This window comes from Varroa destructor, unplaced genomic scaffold (assembly GCF_002443255.2).
Source record: "Varroa destructor unplaced genomic scaffold, Vdes_3.0 BEIS01000002.1, whole genome shotgun sequence".
Classification (NCBI taxonomy): Eukaryota; Metazoa; Arthropoda; class Arachnida; order Mesostigmata; family Varroidae; genus Varroa; species Varroa destructor.
Genome location: NW_019211455.1, coordinates 2,988,987 through 3,011,209, shown reverse-complemented (window position 1 = coordinate 3,011,209; position 22,223 = coordinate 2,988,987). Strand labels below are relative to the sequence as shown.

The window sequence follows — 22,223 nt, the reverse complement described above, 5'->3', positions numbered from 1 at the left end:
GTGCACCATTATCCAATCTTGTTTTCGAAATCTGTTTCGACCCTAACAAGAAACAGAGACACAAAGTATTTTGTTTCAGCATTAGTAGATGTAAAGAATCTGTAATTTAAAATCATAGAATATTGTTGTATAATATACGTTATATTAGCATATTCATAACTCGGTATGGCAATCATCGGAGCGTACTAGCCATTATGTCCTCGATAACCCCCTTGCCCCACTTCCTTTATATGGTGACAATATCTTTTTTAGTATTCTGTTAGCGAAGTATATAATATACGATATGGTCACATGTTTATGGCTTGGTTTTTGCTATAGTAATATATAACTAACGACTGTATGCACTTTTCTTTAGAGGCTCAGCTTTTTATCAAAGATGCGATCGTAGTGTATAAAGAAATGTCTGTTAAGCGAGAAGTTAAACGAAAGCGTGCATATATATAACATTACCACATAAGAATATTACACTAGATCTATTTTAACCCGTTTAGCGGTGACGTCTGCTAAAATTGATGAATACACAATTGGTTTATCCTAGCGTAGACGGGGAACTAGCTGTTTGATAAGATACCTAATGGCCGTACCAGGTATAAAACCCTGAACATTTACTTCTTAGCCCGCTATGATCGTTTGACACTAGTATTATCTAATTCACTAGCCGTACATTTAAACGTAGATAATCAATACAACTGTATAACAGTTCCCACAAAGACACATATTGAAAAATAGTCCCTAAAACATAGACAGTAACTGAAGGTAATCTATAGCTCTGGAAATGCATATGAGTTTAAAAATGAAAAAAAAACTTGTCAAATACGATATTGTATAGCACTACCGATAAGGCCGGCTTTAAGCCAACTGGTATTCTAGGGAGTTTGCCACTATTGCGGTCGAGGTCAAACGACAGAGTCATTGGTAGCGCTTCCCTATGATCGACCAAGCATTTCCGCAGCGACTCTCGCTCAAGGAGCCCAAAGTGAGATCAGCTGAGACGTCTTGTGGGAATGACGAGTTATTCCTGTTGGCATGGTACCCATTCCGTAGCATAACACCCATTAAATCAATATGGCTTCTTTGCAACCGGCAGCGGTCGAATTTTTGCCTTTCGGTATCCTAATACATAGCGAACCCTCCAACTCAGCTCATCGGATCAGACCGCCATTGCGATTGTATCTAGCTAACGGACTCTCTGCCAATAGAAACGATGTCGAAAGCAGGTCATGTGACAGACGTCAGCAAGTGAATAGACCAGACTCTGAAAACCAGTGGTACTGATGTATACAAACCGATTAGGCCTATTCTACTAGGCATCTAGATGGCATTATCTAGGAGCAAGATATTTTACGAATTCAGACATATTTGTATTGAATACATTCTAACAACGGTGAAAAAAGTCGTATTTCAGCGCAGTATAGTTTCGTTATAAAGCTTAGACATCACTTAAGATTTAAAGCAGACATTTTTAATTTTTTCTCATTTTACTCCGAACATTAGTTATTTAATCCTATGTTTACCCCTTTTTGTTTAAGTATTGGAAACTGATTGATGAGCAATGCCAACACATGTAAATGAGGAAGGAGAAATGTCCGTCATTTCCCCGATTTGTCCTGCATCATGCTAAGCCTATTTCTGTGCAACCTGTCCCATTCAGTAAGACTCAGCCTGTTAGTATTCTACTCGTACGTATGTGCGTTAGCTCTATGCTTTCAGATGAATGAATTCGACCGACAACGACACAAAGGATCTCCGGGTCATCCCTTTCGTTGCCTATCATTGCCTGATGGGCACGCAAGGACACTATCAAAAGACTTTGAGGCGCCATCAAGAGACTTCGCGGCGCCATCGCGGCTAAGGCGCACTCGGAAAGAAGAACGTTTCAAATAGGGGAAACTCCCCGAGGAATAACCAGCACAGAGATATATATATATAATGGCTCTTCGTGTAGCAAGTCAGTCTAACGGACTGGGAATCCGGCCCAAAGATAGGGCTGTTAGCATTGGCATAGCTGTGTGCTATAATAGTGAGCCTGCAACATATCATAGCAAGAAGAAAAGCTCTCGACCGCATGAAGGGTCCCTCGCCTGGCAAGGCTAAATGCGCCAATACCTCCAACGGGCTATCCGATTCTATGGTTGGCGATTCTTCAATATGCTAAGGGTAGAAATCATTTCAACGGTACGCAAAATGATTCATCAACAGGGCATGCGTGTTTGGCAAATGACTATGCTATTCCTTTCAGTCTAAATTGCTATGAATTGGCCCTTGAGGAACCGTTTCCTGAAAACCCGTTGATGGCTGACCCACCACCCATTTCAAAATTTAATGCTTTTTGTCTATGTTGAATGAGGCTTCAAAATCTATGCTTCTGATTCGATTGCGTTTACGTGTATTGATAGGAAGCCGCACATAATTTCACAGATATATCAAAGATGTTTTAGGTACCCCACAAAAAGGCAAGACACATCTAAATGCTTACTCACGCATCTAATCAGTTTTTATTAGACAATAATACAACAAGACCTAATAGCCCCATTTGACATGACTAATACTAGTTTTTATGAGCCTTTTTAGTATGGTACACGTACAATGTTATTTATTATAGTTTTGCTGAGATCATAATAATGGAATATCGCTGCTCGGGTTTACCTGTCTTAAACGGAAACCTAGCCGGCTACTTACCTTTTTTTTTACAGATATTAATGATACTAAATTAATTGTTAAATTAGCTATCATTTAACTCAGCTGGGAACGAATTAAAAATGCTGTTCATAAACAAATAGCCAGTCAACGTCTCGATCCTATTGCCGACACAGTTAGTCAAGAAAGGATACAGGCACTGTATTTAGCTTGACGTATTTTGCGTTCTTTACTTACGTTGATTATCTAAAAATAATCGTGGCACTTTAAGACAGTTGGAGCCCAGGACTACATGAGCTTCTGCCACTGGACTAGGTCCAGATATGATTCTTCACGCTTCAGTCCATCATAGTTTCTTTACATAGGTCCCCATACAGCAAACTCACGCACTAGTTCTAACAACGGACAACTTTGAAATTGCTGTTTTAGACAAAGAAAACTCATTAATTCATCCCTGCACTTAAAAGCTGGCATAAGAAACAGCACAGATTTCTTCCAGCAAAGTTTCCAAAAACAAAAAAAAGCCGAACGCCGATTCCAATAGGAACTCTTAAAGAACTTCTGAAAGTTTTCCCGCTGCTGCCTAAAATGTCCTGCGCTCAACTCACTCAGAGGGAAAAACTCTAATTCATCTCACATACGACGCGCCCCCCGTTATCTTTATCCTGGGCAGGGGGCCTGTATATGCATATCACATTAGCTATTCCTGCACCGAGCAGCCCGGCATATCGAGCAGTTCGGCCACGGCACTCTCAAGTGGTGATATTTTCATTGAGTTCTTGTAGTGGCATGCATGGCGTACGATCGATGATCTCTTTTTCAACAGTGGGCGCACATCAATTTGCCAGCATGTAAATTATGGGAGGAACAGCTTTAGCAAGGGATAGTTGACATCGTTGTTAGTTCGTCCGTGCGTTACTTCATTGTGGACCCATTCTGCATGGCGAAGGATACAAGCCAAATGCATCCGTGTTCCTCTAGCCATCCACGGCCAGTTGAGGCAACTACTAGGGTAGCTAATGCAGTTTGTGAATCACAAAAAATTACCGTTTTCCCTGGCGAGTGACGTCGCAACGCACGTCCAGGGAAACATCAGATACAGTTAATTCAGCTCCCGACATTGACAAATCTTTCGAAAGCGGGACCGCTCATCAACGAAAGGCATTTTCAAGCACAGTGCTCTGGTACACTTACAAAGTGATTGGGATTACCAGCGGGTTGAGGTATGTATGAAAAAGCAGCCAGCCACTGCATGGCAAAGGCACCTTTTGCTGACGATATGCGAATAGAGAAGGCACCTAACTCGTCAATTTCGCGACCAGTGGAACTTAAATATTCGTCCTAACAAAGCGATATTCGGCCTTTTTTTAAAAGGGTAAAAAGTAAAAAGTATTTTTTCTACACGCAAAGATTGCTGCGATATTCCGACTAAGATAGGTTCAAAATGCTCTTGGTCTTTCCCGATGGTCCTTTTATCGAAGAACGACATTTTAGCCTATCGCTTTGTCTGTAGATCAACATAAACGATCCACGGAGTAAAGTAGATCTACGGTTATGTTTCGGTCGGCGTGTATAGCTTGTTTTCGCTCTAGCTGTTAGAGACCTAGTTATTAATATATATTGCACAAGCAAAATAAAATGCACCAATGCACGTCATGATACATCCCACCCCGTGGATAACCTTGTTCCCGGGTGCATAGAAATAAACGAAAAAGTATTCAGAAACTTAATCTTCTCTTGTTTTTCTTTAAATATCAATTTTTTTTCCATAGTCTGCTCGACCATACTAAACGGCATATTTCGAGTAAACCGAAAATTCCGCAACAAAATATATATCTTTTCCCTTCCGTTCTAGCTACGGATGTTTAAATGTTGATTTTCTTCAGGCTCGGTAAAAATCGTATCAGCTAACGTAAATGTATAGCAATATCAAATTTGCTCAACATCATTCCTACAAAATTTCAATCGTGATAAAACCCGTAAGTTCCTAACAGTGGTCTGTCCTCCGTTTCCAAATGACAGGACTAAGCAATTTCGTGTTTAAATACGTGATTTGTGTTCTATACAGGATGCGAACTTAGGTTTCTATATAGTATGTTTCGTATTTGTACTATACCCATTTAGGCGATAAAACCCGTCTGCCTACGAAGTCTGCTGAACCAGGCTTATCTGTCACGTATATATACAGTATGAAATGCAAAATGGATGTTTGTCGTAAAAATTATGTTCAAGATCTTCGTTGGCGGATTGTATCTTGGTGCAACAATGTACCTTATTATCGAATCCGCTCACAAAAAGATGTAATAACGCTTCCCAGCTCTTATCCTGTATCCATTCAACCATACCATGTTTTAAACCGATATGCAATCGGACAAATCTGCTGTCGCTGCAGTCCCTGCTGCGGACGTCCTACCTGATGATTATCCTCAAAACCCAATTGCGGGGATCGATGGACACAGGAAAAGAGTCGATATCGTTTTCACAATCGACCATCTTGGCCACACAAATCAGGTAGGCAGACAAGGCAGCGCAACCTCCATTGAAATGTCCGTTTTTCGTGCTGGACCGAAATGGTTGCTAGCCGGTTGAAATGCACGTAAACGCGCACGTGTCATGAGTATTGCTTCGAGCAAGCATGACGATGCCTGATAACTACCATTATTTCAAAAGCGTAGTTACATCGGCTTGTCAATAACTAAATTTACTATAATTGTCTTTTCGCTAACTTTTATTCAGACTCAGATATATCGGCATAATAGCGATGTCGCCTGGATAAAGATCGGTGTATTCGTTCATAGTTATGACGGTGTCGGACGGACAATCCGTAAATTCTGCTTATAGATTTCCTCGGCTCGTTGATCCGATTGGCACGACGCTTAATACCTGCCTCTTTTGTTAGGGTGCGAGCGGAAGTCTCTGCATAGAGGCAAATGGTACAACAGAGTAGAAGAACCTAAGTGGCTTTACAACTCGCCATAATCCACACCCTTCTGCGGCTGCAAGCAAAATTAACATCTACGTGTTATTTTTAGAATTAAGACACAGCTTTCAGGCGTATAAATTTCACACAGAAACATTTCCAAAATACCGTTTCGTTCAGACGTACAACCATATCGAAATTAAACGTACTGTAGATCGATCACACGTTTTCTGGGTTCAAAATCTTCGTTATGTTCATTGCTGATCTCTAGTTAAATGTTTGAACGTTAAAAAACTTGAACGCTTAAAAGATATAGCAGCAACTTGTGGGCTTTGTCTTACTGATCAAACACTTGTTGTTCAATTACTTTCATGTACGAACACTCATCGTATACGGACTCTCTAGTCGCTCGAAATCATAAAAGGCTCCACGGATATTTAAACTACTGATAGTGGAAATTTTTATACTTAGAATCGTTGAACTTAACGAAAAATCATTTACAATAGTAAGTTTTCTGGAGAGAGGGTGTTGTAAAACTTATTATTGTTACGTGTTAGAAATACGTATTCTTTTATTAGTAAATTTGTTTATATTTATCAACTTTACAGATTGGATACAAATTGAGTTTATAGAAACAATATTTATAAAAAAACATATGACAAATAACTTACACTGGAATAAAATTATATATATATATATATTGCTCTTCGACGATTCATGGCTAAATTTCTATAGCTAAATTGATAATAAAAACAATGTCTTTCCAAAACAAATCTGGATAAACACTGTGCCCGGAAGCAGCACTTGAGAACAGCTCCGAAAATGCCACGCTGAGAGTGCTGTATCCAGGTGTATGATTATAGCGTTAACAGCTCTACCCTTCGACAACTGAACGAACGCTTCTTTATTTCGAAATTGCGCACACGTGATTTCACATATAGCTTGAGATAATTGCCGTTTAGCTCTCAGCCATATATACAAGGGAGATTAATTGAGCATCGTTCTTTTTATCATATACTATTTGACTTTTTTAATATATAAACAAGTAAAATGCGAGACAATGTTCATTGATTAGGTGGCGCTACTGTGTCGCTATAGTTACACAGCTATCAGGCATAAGATTATAGTTGGGATCGGCTGGCCGTCTTTGACAGGTCATCGAAATAAGTTTCGCTTTTGTCTTCTATCCATCTAGCGAGAAGCATCCGCACGGAAATAGGCTTTTACTAATACGATTTGCCTGTAATAATCCTAAGAATAATGAAACATTCGTTGGAGTTTCGGACGCTTCCTGCCGACATGCCGTGCATTGGCTGTGGCACGGGCCGTTAACATTCCACGATATTTGGTAGAGACGAGAAGAGCTAACTCGCTCTTAAACATCATCCAGATAATTGTCGGAGCGACGTCTATTCCCTCACGTATGTTCTGTGCCGTTATAATACAGATATGGCTATCATTATTATTATCGCGTGTCGTTACCGGTGTGCGTGCATATCTAGATGTTAAGCCTTTTAGCTCGGTCAAAATGCTAGTCATGCGGTAGCTATATAGGAGGCTATAGCGAATAGTTGACGTCGGCTGTCAAATATGCAATCGATACATTCTTTACTTCTTTATAGATCACTGCTCGCCGCTGCTATGAACGCTGGGCGAATTTTATATTTCCCGTATTATGTATATAAACGATTTATCAGGTACGGGCGATTCTCGGTTATGCTGAGCTGCCAAGAGGTTAGTTCGTAGCGCAGACGACCGCTAGACATAAACGTACCTATTGATGGAAAGAAGTCTATGTGCGTTTACATACGCTTCGATGTGCTGATTGTGCTTGGCTTCGGTAAAAACATCGGAAATTTCTATCTAACAATTACCTTCACAACAAATTGATAGCTCCATTGATGTGTACATGAAGAGGTGTATATGACTGTGATCGCACATTAGCTTTAGTGTTTCTAAAGTGCAATCATGATTTTTCCATTTTTCCTATGCTTTCTGTCTTAGCTTCCTTTTTTATTCAGTCAGTCAGAAGAGTGCTCGAAAACCATCTACTTAGTCTGCATCGTTGTCCACACAAAACCAGCCTCAACAACCGACAAACAGGTAGTTAGGCAGAAATGCTTTGAACAAAGCCAAACTCACAAGGGCATCCGACCTGTTTCACTTGTTCTCCCCATTTTAGAGCCACTTTCCACAAGAGATTAGGGACGCGTTCGTATATTGCCCACGCTAAGGCAAAATGGGACGCAATGGTTCCTTATTTATCTTCTGGGTGTGCTGGACCGGATGTTTTGATAGGCAGAGCTGCGATGTTTGTCAAAGGCCTGCGGGCACACCGGACTTTCTCCTATCGAGAGGAGGCGTAAGGGGAATGCCACTGCCGTCGTTGGTCTGCGGCTGTGGAAGTGGCTAGGCACGCTTTCTCGAAGGTGCCTTAGGGAAGGACAACATAGGAGCAGGCGGCAGGCCGGCAGCATGTTTTGAGCTGCACAGCGAGACTTAAGAAAGGAGAGCCCTTTAAGAGGCAATAATAACTTGACCATTAACAAAAACAGGTCGAAGGCTAAACTGGCTCTGGTGACCAAGACTATTAGCTATAACGGCATCACAGCTTGTTTCGGCCAGGTCGACTTAACGCTTTTGACAGCCTGATTCCTTTCAGCCTATCGGCCTATCACCTGTCCCTGCCATACATCCGTTTTCTAGGCAATGCATACTGGTGGTGAAAGCGGAAATGCTGGTTCCACTAAGCCCTCACATTCCTTGCCGGTTTTGTTCGGTGCTTACATCTATTGCGCTTAGCGTCAGGACACCTGCGCGTAAAGCTCCTTACCCTGACCACCGCGTCCGATATATGCGTGCCTGACAGCAAAACAGATTTTGAAGCCAAGTCGATTCAGTCGATCTGCGTCAATCTTAGGCTTTCCCCGGCTAGGAACCGAAAAAACGGGAGAAGGCAAAGGGGGCGAAGGGCGAGAAAGGAGCAAGCAAGTCAGAGCAGACCTTAGGTCCTGGGCATGTCCTGAATTTTCTGAACAAATCCTTTGCAGAAACGCTTGTACCTGTTAGGAGAAGCCAAAGTGCTCGTAAGCGGTAGGACAGTTGGCGTGCCTTCTTACATTTAGTGGTCTGTCTGGGCGAACAAGGCTACCGACCCGTCGAGCACTCCGCTGTAATGAAGGTGATGATACAGGTGCATTCTTGTTGGCTGATCTTCGCTTTGCATGAGTGCTGCGTTTGTGAACATATGTATAAGCGCACAGAAAGAAAAGATGATTATTCATTTTCCAGTTCGTATCCAGCCCCATGGCAATTTTCGTTAAAAAGCGACTTCCTTGTTTTCAGGTGTCGTTGTAACTACTTTGCCCGGCCGCCACTGCTCGGAGGGCTGCGGCGTGTCAAATGAGAAAACAAACTGGAGTTCTTTGATCAGGAATCATTAAAGCTCACTTTAGCTCTATAACTATAACGCTCCACTCAATTCGGACATAACTTTAGAGTCCTGTCTCATGGTTCGCTAGGCTGCAAACGCGCCTGCAAATAGATCCCATATGAAGTATGGTCGTACATAGATGAATAGAGGAAAGAAGCCATTGATTCGAATCCTCGTTTTGTTCATTCACCATAGGGTTATCAAAGTTCTCGCAAATCACAATACTTATTCAGTGTAATATTCTGACCTGAACACGCAGGCCTTGCCAGAACATCACTGAAACGCGCTGACAGAATAAGGCTTCGTATATTTATAACCATATTGTATTCACAACGTATGTGACCACGCCAGGAGGCGTGTTTTAGTCCTCCGCAAAAGAAAAAGAATTGGATGTATTCATTGATTTTGGCATCTTGGATCAGGCATTTACAGGAGCTGTTAGAAGTCTCGTTCATTGTTGATAGTATATCCGCCGCTTGTTCGTCGTTTGCTTATTAGCTTACTCGCCAATCCTGAAGCGTCGGTCCAATTGCGGTTCGACGGTTCCTCGCATGAAAGCATGCCTAATCAAAATATGTAATAAATATGAGATGTTTTCTTGCATTTTTTTAGGCACACATCATAGGCACACATGTCCTATACCTATGTAACTGCATTATAGCATTTAACATATTTGAAGACAGGTTGTGTTTGCCGGTCCTATATCAAGCTGTTAACAAGCACTAATGCCCCTCGCAGGCTATACGGTCTTCAAGCCTTCACTGGTATATTTCTTTGCCTACAACCTAACAGCTGAATGAGTCATTGGCCTATTTTGTTTCTAAACTACAGCTTGTTTTGTACTGGACTCAGACATCAATCGGTTACTTCTTCTGCCAGATCGCGTGATATTTCCGTCCACCATGTGAACTTATCATAAGTAACTCATATATAACAGCTTAGGTTCGATCGTTGTGTGGCCTTAACATGTTTCCAGAAGAGAAATATACGAATCTGTGCACGCAAAATAAATTTAATAGACAAGCCGTCTCTAATACAGAGACTATGTCTAATCTGTACTTTGCAGAGAAAAAGAGATAGAACATCACTCATTTTGACTGGAGTGCTAGCCAAAAACATGGGACACGCGAGTGTGCGCCTGACTTTGAGAGGTCTTTGATTGCTTTGGATGGCAGGAACATTAGAACTTTTCGAGCTTTTAACATGGCGAGTTGTACCCGTGATTCAGAGCTATAAATGCCATAGAAATTGGTCTGCATTTGTAAATCTTTCCAATCCATTACGGCTTGATCATGCTCATGAACAAGAGACTTCCTTTCCGTTTATATGCGTTTTAAACTAGTTTATTATAGATCGAAAAATGTTTGCAGCGTTTTGCAATACATCCTCACGGCTATCGCAAGTCAGCATCGCTTTTAATAGAGAAAGTCTTCTTCATCTCAAAGCCGACAGGTGGCATGACACTGAACACAAATTTGTGTTTACTCATTTGGGTGTTCCTCACATCAATGATATTACAACCTGTCATAAATTACCAGTGAGCGTAGTTCCCAACAACAAAATTATTCCTACGTCCATTCTACGGTGCAGTCATTGCTTAACGCAGCGCGTTACATTTAAGATGTTCGGGTTTACTGTAAGCAGTAACTATACCACTATCCTCACCCACAAGTTCCACATCTTTGTTTCATTCTCCCTAACTTGGTCACTGACTCTGCGATAATTGTTGATACGACACTTCGTAACGGCTTCGCTAGATTTCCGATATCATTGAATCGTAGCGATCATTCATAATTTCATTATTTGATCTTCTCGATCACGCATTTGCAATGATGGGTACGAGGCGCCGATTGCCTAAAAGAGGAGGTTGGTTTAAACAAGCTAGTGAGCTGGTAGACCAATGCTGGATATTTTTTTGCGACTACGTGAGAAAAAAAAAACAAAAACCTTTTGTCAGTAGAGTTAGTTATCATAAGCATAATTTTGTCGTTTAGCTATACCGTTTGCAAAACGACTGATTATAAAGCTTAGGGGCAAGTAACACGGGGCAGTTTCTTACTAAGGCCCTGTATCATGTACATACACAGGAATATTGATCACATACATTGCCTGGCTGAGCGTCGCTGAGTTTTTCAGATACAGAAGAAAGTACGAATTTACCTGACTTGCATTCATTATGAAGTTGATGAAAAACAGTGAGCTGAGAACTGAAACTTACGTTTAACCACCACGTTAAACCACGTTTTTTTACAAGAAGTCGACAAGGAAAAAAACTATCATCGATACGAATAAGTATTTATGGTTGTCTTATTTCCATCATTAATTAACGTTTTGACCTTCTTAAATGTGAGTCGGAATAAAAAAATTCACTTTAATTTATTTTTAAAAAACGTTACGTCCAATCATTCGGAAGAGTTTTAGCGATTCCCTATTATATGGTAGCGTCGTTGTTGTTACTGATTGTTTTGGTAATATCAATATTGTTCTTTCATAAAAATGCTCTTTGCTGAAGTATCTCGAGTGGTTCTCCAGATAAAACAAATGAACGATTTTGATTAATCAACACAGAATCAATTCATTATGTAATGACATTTCTGGCCATACCTGTTTGACGTCTGAAGCCCGTGACAGAATCTGAAGGTTTATTCAACCAGGCTGGTACCAATTATCTCGGTAAGGATTATTCACTCTGAGGTATTGTACCAAGAATAAGAATTTTAGCATTTCGAAGGAACGTTTGAGACTCAGCGAATTAATCAGTCAGAACAACTTATAAGAATCAATCTAGCGAGAACGTTTCTTCGAATGATTGCAGCCCGTTGATCATAGATATATTGTTAGCCCGTTTATTATGGGTAACGTATTTCTGAAAACGGCAGTTTAGATATCTTGTGGCTCTAGACAATTCTACATACAAAGTAAAACGTTTTTTTTTTAGGGCGATTAGCGTTGCAAAAGTTTGTCACTCTACCTTCTTGGCAGGTCGAGGTTAGCGGAAACACCTATTCTAATTTTACTTGAAAAAGTTAACCCGTGATAACTTGACAAATGCAGCAGGATGCAAATGCACGTCCATCTCGTTGAGCTGGTACGGGCGTTGGTTTAAATGATATGAATTTATTAATGTCTCCAAGCGGTAATAGAGCGAAAACCATAAAAGATTTATAGAGCTCTATGGACGCTGACTCTGTTTAAACGAGATGTAGAACAGCTAAATCTTTCGTTCAACATAGCAATAAGCAGACCTTTTACATTAAGGTGCCTAAAAGCATATGTGAGTCAAGACGGCCCTCCAGCTACCTCAACAACGCACTAGACTTTAATGCGACGAGGCATCGTTTCATCAGATCTAAACATTATGTACCTCCCATCACGTACAATTCAATCGAACGTATGTATATTAGTTGAACCATGAATATAGTAGTAAAGTATACTCGGCGAATCGTCACTTATTATTAAACTGAGATTTGTAGTGACATAGAGGTATGCCATGAGAAAAGTAGAGTACATTTCCGTTCTCCACTTATAATTTTAATCTACCTGGAAATTTCAGGGTAGTAGTAATTTTACAAGGGCCAACTTGCATCGATAACGGTTTAATGTCATTTTTTTTCTAATGACAACAAATGTCACTCCGCCGTATCTTACAGCTGGCGTCTTTGACAGCTGGTTCTGCTATTGTTCGTAGCGAGCTGCAGGCGGGGGCAGGAGAGAGTCTTATCAAGCCAGTCTTCTGACGCGCGACAGAATCACCGTCCGCCACGGACGTGAAGAGTCTGACCGTGCGGCGCAAGAGAACACCGACGTGCGGCCAAGCAAGCGGTTGACGGGTTGGTCTGCTAGAAGCGGCTGGTACTCCTTAACAGCAGCAACCGCAGCAGGCAATTTAAATCCTATCAGCGTAATGCATAAAAAGCCTTTTAAGGTTTAGGCTCAACGTCGGGCAGAAAACTGATTGAGGTTGAAATGCCTTTGAGTCCGGAAGGGCTTCACAGTCAGATCAGGGCACATTGGATAAGTAGAGACTGTTAGCTACGTTGATCAAAAGCCGCCCTTCCTCACGGCAGAGCCCCCCCCCCCCCCCACCCCAGCACTTTGTTACATACAGTCAACCGAGAGATATTGACAACTCTTCAAAGAATCATTTAAGTCATTCGTCGCTTTCCTAAAAGTAAGACGGCTGTGACATCCCAGACAAAGCAATAGCACAGAATGGAGTATTGGTATCGGAAGTAGAAAAAAGAGAACTTCAGTACGCGAAGCAGAAAACAACAATGGCGGCAGAACGTTGTACAGTGGTTAGAACACAAAACGTATAGCAGAGTAACTGGCACTAATATCGGTAAGGAAAAATGGTCCTCCTTAAACGAGGCCGGAACTCCATAGTTGATCGGAGTTAGGCAGGTCAATAAGCCAGCACCAGTGCAAGACGCCGCGCTGGCCGCTGCGCTGTGTGTTAACACAAGACGCCAGTCGACGACAGTTAGGCGTCCAGCTAGCAAGTAGCCTAATGTCACCTCGTTGGAAGCGGCGGCCTACCAGAAAGGCCAAAAAAAGGGTGGAGTGAAGAGTAAAGAGGCAGCCAAGACGGCTGCACTTTAACGTGCACATACGCAAAACGCCCTATGCTGCACAGATTGTCCCACGTTGACCTCGAAAAGGATACGCTTTGTAGCCAAGCAGTTGGTCAGCGAAGTACAATGTGCGACAGGTCACAAGCATCGAGCACGAATCGCTAGAGAGCTTGTTTTCGCTCAAGACTCACTCAGTGCTCCTGATAAGACTTACGGAATGGGTGGCGTCACGTTGCTCCGAACAGCTATCCTTCTGCTAGGGTAGTCCCTTCAAATTTAGAAGTGATTTAAAAGCGAGAAGGTTGGTGATTGGAAGGGAAAAAGACTCCGATATTCTTCTGGTAAGAAGAACGTAGCTCCTCCTTCCGATCGAAGTCGGTCTGTGTTTTTCTGAAACGACGGCCTGTGTTTTTCTGAAACGACGACGTGTAAAACTACCCAGGGGAATCCAGGTCAAGCTCAAGAATCAAGAAATAGGCTACGGCAGTAAAGTGAGTTCTCTCGACCGGTTCCGACAGCTTAGTCCGGTTCACGTTTTCTTTTGCAGCCTTCTAAGGAATAACCCCACAGAGCTTTAGTGAGGTTAGGTCCAGGTAAAGGGGTTAGATGCCTCGAAAATTAGAAACGCTGCACAATTCAGTAGGTCAAAAGAGCCTCATTCCAAGAGTGTATTTATGCCGGTTTGCTTGTTCCACTCTGGCATAAGGTGCTCCGTTTCTTTTACATTATTTATATGATGTTCATTTATGCGCTGCCCGAAGGTGAGTTAGCACGTAGTCGCGGGCAAAACCCTATCTTTCAAACACTCCTGCATGTATGGGTTAGCGATTTGTTCTCGTATGGTCAGCGTCAGGCTGCATCGAGAATTTGCTCGTAAGACCATACATCGAGCCAGTGCAAAGGAAAGGAAACGGTAGATTACTGACCGAAAAGATCACAATCAGTCAATAGATCGGTCTAGACTATTAGATATATTATGTGAAAGTCCATAAACTAAAAGAACAGTTAGGCCTTTCGATTTCCTTAACAGGCAAAAGACTGACGACGCAATTACCTGAGTGAAATAGCAACAAATAAAATGACCTCAAGTTACACAATATATATGGACTTCAAAGCTATGCTTGAAGAAAGCCCAGACAGATTAACTAACATTTTCCGTCACACTAACGGAGATAAAGCGAGCTTCTAAAGTTAATTCTTTAAAAAGTTTTATCTACCAAAATCTAGGCCTTCTTGGAGTGTACCGCTTATCCAGGTTGTGTTTACAAACATTACGGAATAAGTTGTTTATCACTATAAGCACCTGTGTAAGGATGTGATAGACTTATCTAAGATGTGTGATGCAATTACACGTGACGGAAGTCTTTCGGAAATAGCTCTTCGTATGTATGAACATGCGCGCTCAATACAACTTGTGTATGTGCATGAAAAATCTTCTTGTCCCCGCATCTTTCCTAACGCTGGCTGACGATTTGATGATAGCAAATCGTATCAACACACACACACTCAGGCACACATCTACCGCATAAGTCGCCAGAAACAGGAAAGCACGACTAACTTCCTATAAATAATGTGTCCTACTACCCAACGGAGTGCGGAATTGTCAGAGTGATAGCTAACAATAATAGTCGCAGAGACAGTCGGAAGGATAACACGCGGTCAGTTAGGTGATAATTGACAAGTGAATGTAAGCGCTGGTCTAAGTCTCGTTCTCTATGTTCTGCCATAGCTTGAGCGCCAAATCCGAAGTACCCGAGGAAGTGAGGTAGGCCACACACACACACACACACACACACACACACACGGACGTTTTCTGGCGGCACCGTACCGTTGACAACTTCGAATTAGGAAAGGCTGGTTCTGTCTTCCACATCGCCGAAACAAACGAAGCAATCTAAAATAGACGAAATCGTTTAAGTATTTCAAGTTTTGCAATAGATTGGCACAAAATTGGCCCTATTAAGTAACAAGCAGTTCGGTTTCGTTTATTGGAATAAATAATAATTCCGGAACAATGACAAATTTGCACATGTCCCCGAAAGCTACATCGAACGACACGCTAAAATAATAATGACAGCCCAAAAAATCACACTTAAACAAACATATTTTTCCAATAGCATGCATTTGTAATAAATTAAAAAAGTGAAGTTTAAATACTGAGTATATAACATCTTTACGAGGCATACAGGACAATAATAGCGTTATATTACGAGACACAGAAACGCGGAAGTTTATGCGAATCGAGTGATCCTAAAAGATGATTTCAGTTCAAACCTTAATAATGCAAGACTGGCTTCAAATCGGAACTGATCAAACGCTTCTAAATTATAGGTTGAGTCATACATATCTGTTTACATCCATGCCCTTTTTCTATACGCATACTTCATTTTCGGATCGGTGATTGGTGGAATTAACGTTGACGCTACCTTGAAACGATCCTACTTCTATTAGGGCAGAGTGAACGGACAAGTGATTGCTTGTAGCGAACTTCAAGTGCCCGTACGAACCCTGAATCAGTCGAACTATCGACCGAAAACATGTAGCCTCTCACAAACTGAAAAAGATTTAATCATCTGATTTACGTACTGTCATAGATTGGTGCGTGACGTACCCTATACAGGTTCGAACAGGGACGCCCTTCTCCAGTACGTACCATAGCCAATTTTTGGTAAATTTAAAATTATTACAATGAAACGCTGGTACCGCTCGTAACGCAACAGGACGGTGGTACTAATATATAACAGATGATTCAGTCAACTTAACCCATTACGCGTTCTTGTAGATAATTGCGCAGCTATAATTCTCATTATACAGAATGGGTATAAGGCACCTCTAGTTATTCGGAACACTTGTTATTCTCCCAATGTATTTTGGTCTTTTTCTTTTTCCTGCTCGTACTTTGCTAGCTTACTCTAATCACGGCCCTAAGCGTAAATAGGTTTAAAACAAAAACAAGCCTAGGCCAAGGGCAGGACGCTTCGAGGCAATAGTAGTAGCGATTGTATAATTCGAACGGCCGTCCAGTAGCATAGAGTGAAAGCTGGATTGAAAAGCTATCAACCACTTTGAAAAGACACTACTGAAGAACGTGATGCCTTCTGTAGGGGAAATGATCGTAATGATCATCTTTGTTTATAACGGATGGGCTCATTACCTGTATTTAACTCACTTTTCTTCACTCTAGTTCATCTGGAATTTTTCATTCGTTTATTATGTGTGTCTATGGATAACTCTTAAGCTATTGTTGCCGCTGAACACTGCTATCGTACTATCGATCTTTGCGGGCCAACTTTCGTCCGCATCGAATGATGCTCAAATGGTTTGTTACTTAATGTTTTGATATTTTGCAGTAGGTGGAAGGACACGAAGCCTGTTTTAACTAGCTTTTACCTGATAACTAGATATCCCACGGCTGCAGCAGTAGCAGGACCACCAACAGCAATGGAGCAAGCACTGAACCTAAGTTAGAAGAAGAAGTTGTACTGACATATGTTTGTTTGCGTCTTCCTTTGTGTAACGCATTCGTCGAGAGGGCACCTCTTTTTCTGCCTCCAACGAGTCATCGAGATTCGAGCAGTTATCACGACGAAAGGGCCGTGTCAGAGAAATAGATCGAAGTGAGCGAATGAGAGCCAAGCAGGTGACGTTAATCGCCTAAGTAAAACGGCTGAGTGCTGGATACATGACCGATGTGACAGCAGGTACCTAGTCTTTAAATTTCTTGGAGCTTCCTGTAAAAGCTAGCCTTTGCGACGCAGACAAAAGCAAAGATTTAGCCTAATACTGTGCCGATGAGTTAGATCAAAGCGAGGTGTCGCCATTTCAGAGCCGTAACGATCTAGGTGGCCAGCGCTTAGGATATACATGCCTACGAGGAATCAGACTTTCTTTCCCGAGAAAGGACTACGGTCACGTGACGAGATGGGCACGCGAAGCAAAGCTGATGCGACGCATCGAATGATTGTAGCAAAGGAAAATGATTTGCAGACATAATAACTGATTTGTGTCCTTCATGGACTTCCCTTTCTTTTTGAATCCACGTCACTTGGTAGATCCGATCTAGCTACTAGGCCTACAGCTTTGGGTAGCCGCACCGACCCCCCAAAACTAGAACGAGACAATGCAAGCAGTACGAAGACGGCAATTATGAAGCATCGAAGAATAAACGTAACAGAATAGCGGTTCCAGTTAGTTAATCGGTTGATTGCCGAAAAGGAAAGCAACACACATAGGTACGGAAAGCCGGGAAGAAAAAGGTAAAGAAAAAGATGTAAATAGTCCCGGTCACAGAAATAAGGGACTGTTGCACTAGTGGGTAGGACGCAGATGCGGTCAGGCGCGCCCCTACTTTTAAATCAAAATCCTAATAGGCGGATTAATAGAAGGAATGCGTCAATATAGAAGACTTGAATAAGAAGAGAAGCCGGGAAGTCGACGCAAGCCACCGTCGCGGCTGTAATAAACACTACCTCGAAGGGTCATCATATAAATAGAAACAGGCAAGTCTTCTTTATATGAGAGGCGAATGGGTCGTCAGTTTATTTATTGCTGGTATTTTATCAACTACAGCCGTGTTCACGTAAGAGACGAAACTGCTGTACGACGGAAAATGGCGAAGATACTAATAAAAAGGAGGAATTAAAAAGCTTTATGCTTTAGTATAATGTTCATGATGATTAGGGTCGTGATAGTTAATTTTAAGTAATTTATTTATAAACATGCTTAGTACAAAAAAAGAGGATCTTAAAAAGTTTTCGAAGCTGTCGAAAACATATATCTATTGTACTTATGTACAATAGCTTTTAATTTATGGGTAGGTTAAGAAGTAGTATTTGTATATACGCCTACATACATAGCGTATACATTCGCAGAATATAACGCAAGCGATAGAAAGCGTAACTTCTCAATGCCGCAACGATGTTGACTATTGGCAAATATAAGAAATAGGTTTCTTCAACGTCACTAGACTGACGTTTCATACACGGATAAGTTTGAAGTGACTCTTCCGCATTGTCAGGCCACCATTACATGTAGATATCTTCGCAAATCAATGCAGACGCATATATCTGAATCAGTTGTTGTGAAGATTTCTGTTCTGTTTCGGTGTTTCCTGAACGCCAAGTGCGAGCATTCGCTTCTGTTCTATTCAATATGGTCGATATACGAACGGTTCTAGTATACACTCATAATAAATTTCTATACCAATATCAGTGTAGACAATAAAAACAATATACGAGCCTTGTTGTTGTATTTGTAATAGTGGCGAAGCAGAAGCAGCGGCGACATTGGTTCGACTTGTGGCCAAAGTCTGTCGGCTAAGATCTGTTGATAGCGCACAATACGTACAGCTGCGGGTATATAGGACACAAGACCGGTGCACTTTGGCCTAGCCCGTGTTTTCGCTAGTTCATTGCTTGGCTGTCCTTTGCTGCTGTCCGAGTGTTCGGGTGACAGGCTGTTGCTTGCTGGTCAACCCTCCCGCCAGCCGACAAGCCGAATCCATGTTGCCGGGCTGAAGAAAAACCACGGCGCACTTGAACGCTGCCGGCACACATATGGAGCCCAGATACTGTTTCTTGCTACCCCCTCCCTTCAGCTCTGGGGAACGCTGTACCGCAACAGATGTAGGCAGCTGCTGGACGAGCTCTTCTCTCTCCATGGCCTACTTGGGTTGATTGTCACAAGTAGAAGACGACGGACGAACAAATGAACCCCCGCCCACACGGCGACAGTCACAGGGAGAAATTGAGAGAGAGCGTAAATGTGAGAAAGGACAGAACCCGAACGCACTCACAAATGATTGTGCCACATATCGACCGTATCAACGCCTGCTACGCAGATGTCGGATACGAGGGGGGAGGCCGGACGCGCCCTAGGCTTGTGTATGAATGTGCTGTAACAAGATGCAACTTATACTTCCGTAATAACTGCTGCTGGTATTTCGGCAGAACTTAGCTAAGTGCGAAAAATGGATTAATTCAATTTATACTTCAATTCGTTTTTATCTGTTTGATATATTTGCCATCCGTGAAGTATCCGTTAAAAAGGGTCAGGCAGGAGCTGATCCGTTGATGGACAAGTATATAATAACTGACTGATGACCCAATGTACCCCAGGGTGCCTATGCGTGCATGTATACAAAATATACACATATAGCTAATGTGTTGCCATTATAATGATAGTACAACAGATCCCTTAATGTTTACTCACCGATGGGGTATGGACAACATTCACTAAATCCAACTGGCGTTTGCGGTTCACCATCCAAGTCAACATGTTTCAGCCCGGGTCAGGCGCACGCCGTCGATTCGGGGTTCTCTAGCTTTATCTATAGCGACCAGCTAACTGCTAACCGCTAACCGCCAGTGTTGGCGTCGGTGATCGCCGTTGTCGCCTTTTTCAAGCGGACGCGGCACCGATTACGAAATACGCGAAAACGGCTTGAGAAAACGGCGTCCGCAGTTGTTATCGTGAACGCTGACAGATTTGTACGCGTCGCGCTCCCGTCCGTCTATAATGGACGCACACGTAGACGTGGACGCAACTCAAGTAGACGTGCACAAGACCGAACCCCCACTGGCGAACGCCTGCTGCTTAGCTTTCCAGATTTGGTACACAAACAGGGGGTGCTTTTGTCGACGGCAGGAGACACAGTCGTTGTATCAATAGAAGCTGTCGACACGGCTGTGCTAGTGACGTAATCTATGACGGTGATGTAAGTCGACGCAATATTAGACGGAATTCGGCACATTGCGTGGCACTAGCGACGACGAGGTTTTAGACAAACGAGAGAAATTGAATCGTACCGTGATGAGTCGTTTGTTTGGTTTTATTCATTTTCTTCCCATGCTTCTTAATCATCTTCTTCGGCGTTTCAAACCTACTGTGATGACTTGCAATATTCAGACTTTACAAAACAACTGAATAGAGAACCTGCAATTGGCAAGCAAAGCTCGAGAAAGCTGGCGAGATCAACTATAACAACACTAACTCATTCCGGTCAACGAAAAGCAAAAGAACACGACGTCTGCGAATATTGACGGCGACGGGTGACGATGACTTCGATGTTAAGAACGGGCAATAACAGACGAACGGGTAACTAAACGAGCTAACAATGGGTTAAATCCTTATTACTTTCACGTACACTCAAACATATATTCACCGGTGTATCAGGGAGAACTGCGGCGTCTTAACAGTTGGCTGGAAGCAAACTACATGCTGGACCGGAAGTTGTTAAAGACTGGCTTTCGGGTTGGTAGATAGGATGGGTCGAGTGACACGGTCGCTGGTTAAGTTAGTTTGACTATGTCAAATACACGCTTTGTTGTGGCAGCCGAAACAACAGGGCACCTGCAGACAAAAAGAATCGATTTCGCCTGATACTTTTTTGTCGTGTCTGTATCCAGATGCGGCACTGTGTACTAACATTGCATCGTTTCCTTATTATAATTGTTATATTTGTATGAAGTTATCTTCGGTGTTTGGTTTCCGGCTTAAGCTGCTTCAGGTAGCTGTTCCGTTCGATCACAGCTACCAAGATACAAGTCGAGCGTACTCGTTGACAAAAGAAGCGTGACACTGACATACGTTGCGCGCCGTCAATTGCGCTTTGGCTATATTGGCTGATTAGAGGTGGCGCTCACAGCCGCCGTCACAAAACAGCATCTCCGCTGCTACCGAACGCCGTGGCCATCCTCCGTGCCATCTAACCTGCTATTCTTAGCTTTTTTATGCCGTCATTAGATTTCGACAGGATAGACATCCAACGACGGACATGGATGAGTGACGTTCACTTCTGCTTCGTGCAGTGACGGCGACAGATAGACGTCGACTATGGTTTGCGGAATCGGTCTTGCCGCTCGATTCGAGAAGACGCTAACAAACGAGGACAAACTTAAAGAAAACTGTTGCTTGCTTACGATGTACCTTCGTTGGGAGAGGGTGCATAGTGCTATGGAGAGGGCGGGTGCCGGCGACACGAGAGAGAGAGGGTCGCAGGGGTCACGAGTCAGGCCCTCACAGGCTGAGTCAGGTCGTAAGTCAGACCGCTAGGTAACCACCACGCTATTGCCATCGTTCTAGCTATCACCGACGTAGTGGCGACAGCAACAGCTGCGATGACTGTCGTGAGAATGTCCCCAGCAACGTGAAGCTTTCGAAACGCGGATCGTGCGTAGGCTTGGGTTTACCAGTTTGAGGGCCCGCGATCCATAAAAAGGAAAAAGCGAGGACAGACAGCGGAAGGCAGGACAGAGCTGCTCCGAAGGTAAAGCCACAACAGCCGGATAACAGTGGGGAGCCCTCGAAGACGACTAAAGGCAAACGGACGAGGCCTTGCAGGCCTTAAAGGGGACTGGGGTGTGAGCCCAAGGCCTATGGATTGGTGGGGGGCAAGCAAAAAGAGGGGGGCATTTAAAGAGGAGGAGGGATAGAGTTGCTGCTGCTGCAGGCTGCAGCGACATGCTTCGGGTAACGACGGACGCTGGAGGCGGCTTGTTTTACCCAACTCAGCTACTCTGGAACCTCAGGCTAACAGCAAAGCTGGCAGGAAGGCAAGCTAGGTTAAAACGTAGATAAGTAATGTCTCACCCACTACTACTATTACTGTATCACGGCCCTGCGACATGTCTGACTGCTGTTGCTTCTGCCTTCGTGTGTA

At 42.8% G+C, this 22,223-nt stretch overlaps 1 protein-coding gene across 2 annotated transcripts in view; it reads right to left on the bottom strand.

Moving 5' to 3' along the window:
• Nucleotides 1-21,452, bottom strand: part of LOC111245922 (uncharacterized) — a 75,762-nt gene extending 54,310 nt beyond the window's left edge. For both annotated transcript variants that reach the window (XR_015320083.1, XM_086978839.1), the window contains exon 1: nt 19,775-21,452. Coding sequence is in view for 1 of the 2 variants with exons in the window: in XM_086978839.1 (XP_086834965.1) it covers nt 19,775-19,840 (66 nt within the window). In the remaining variant the exon portion in view is untranslated. The remainder of the gene's footprint in view (nt 1-19,774) is intronic.
• Between the last annotated feature and the right edge of the window lie 771 nt (nt 21,453-22,223).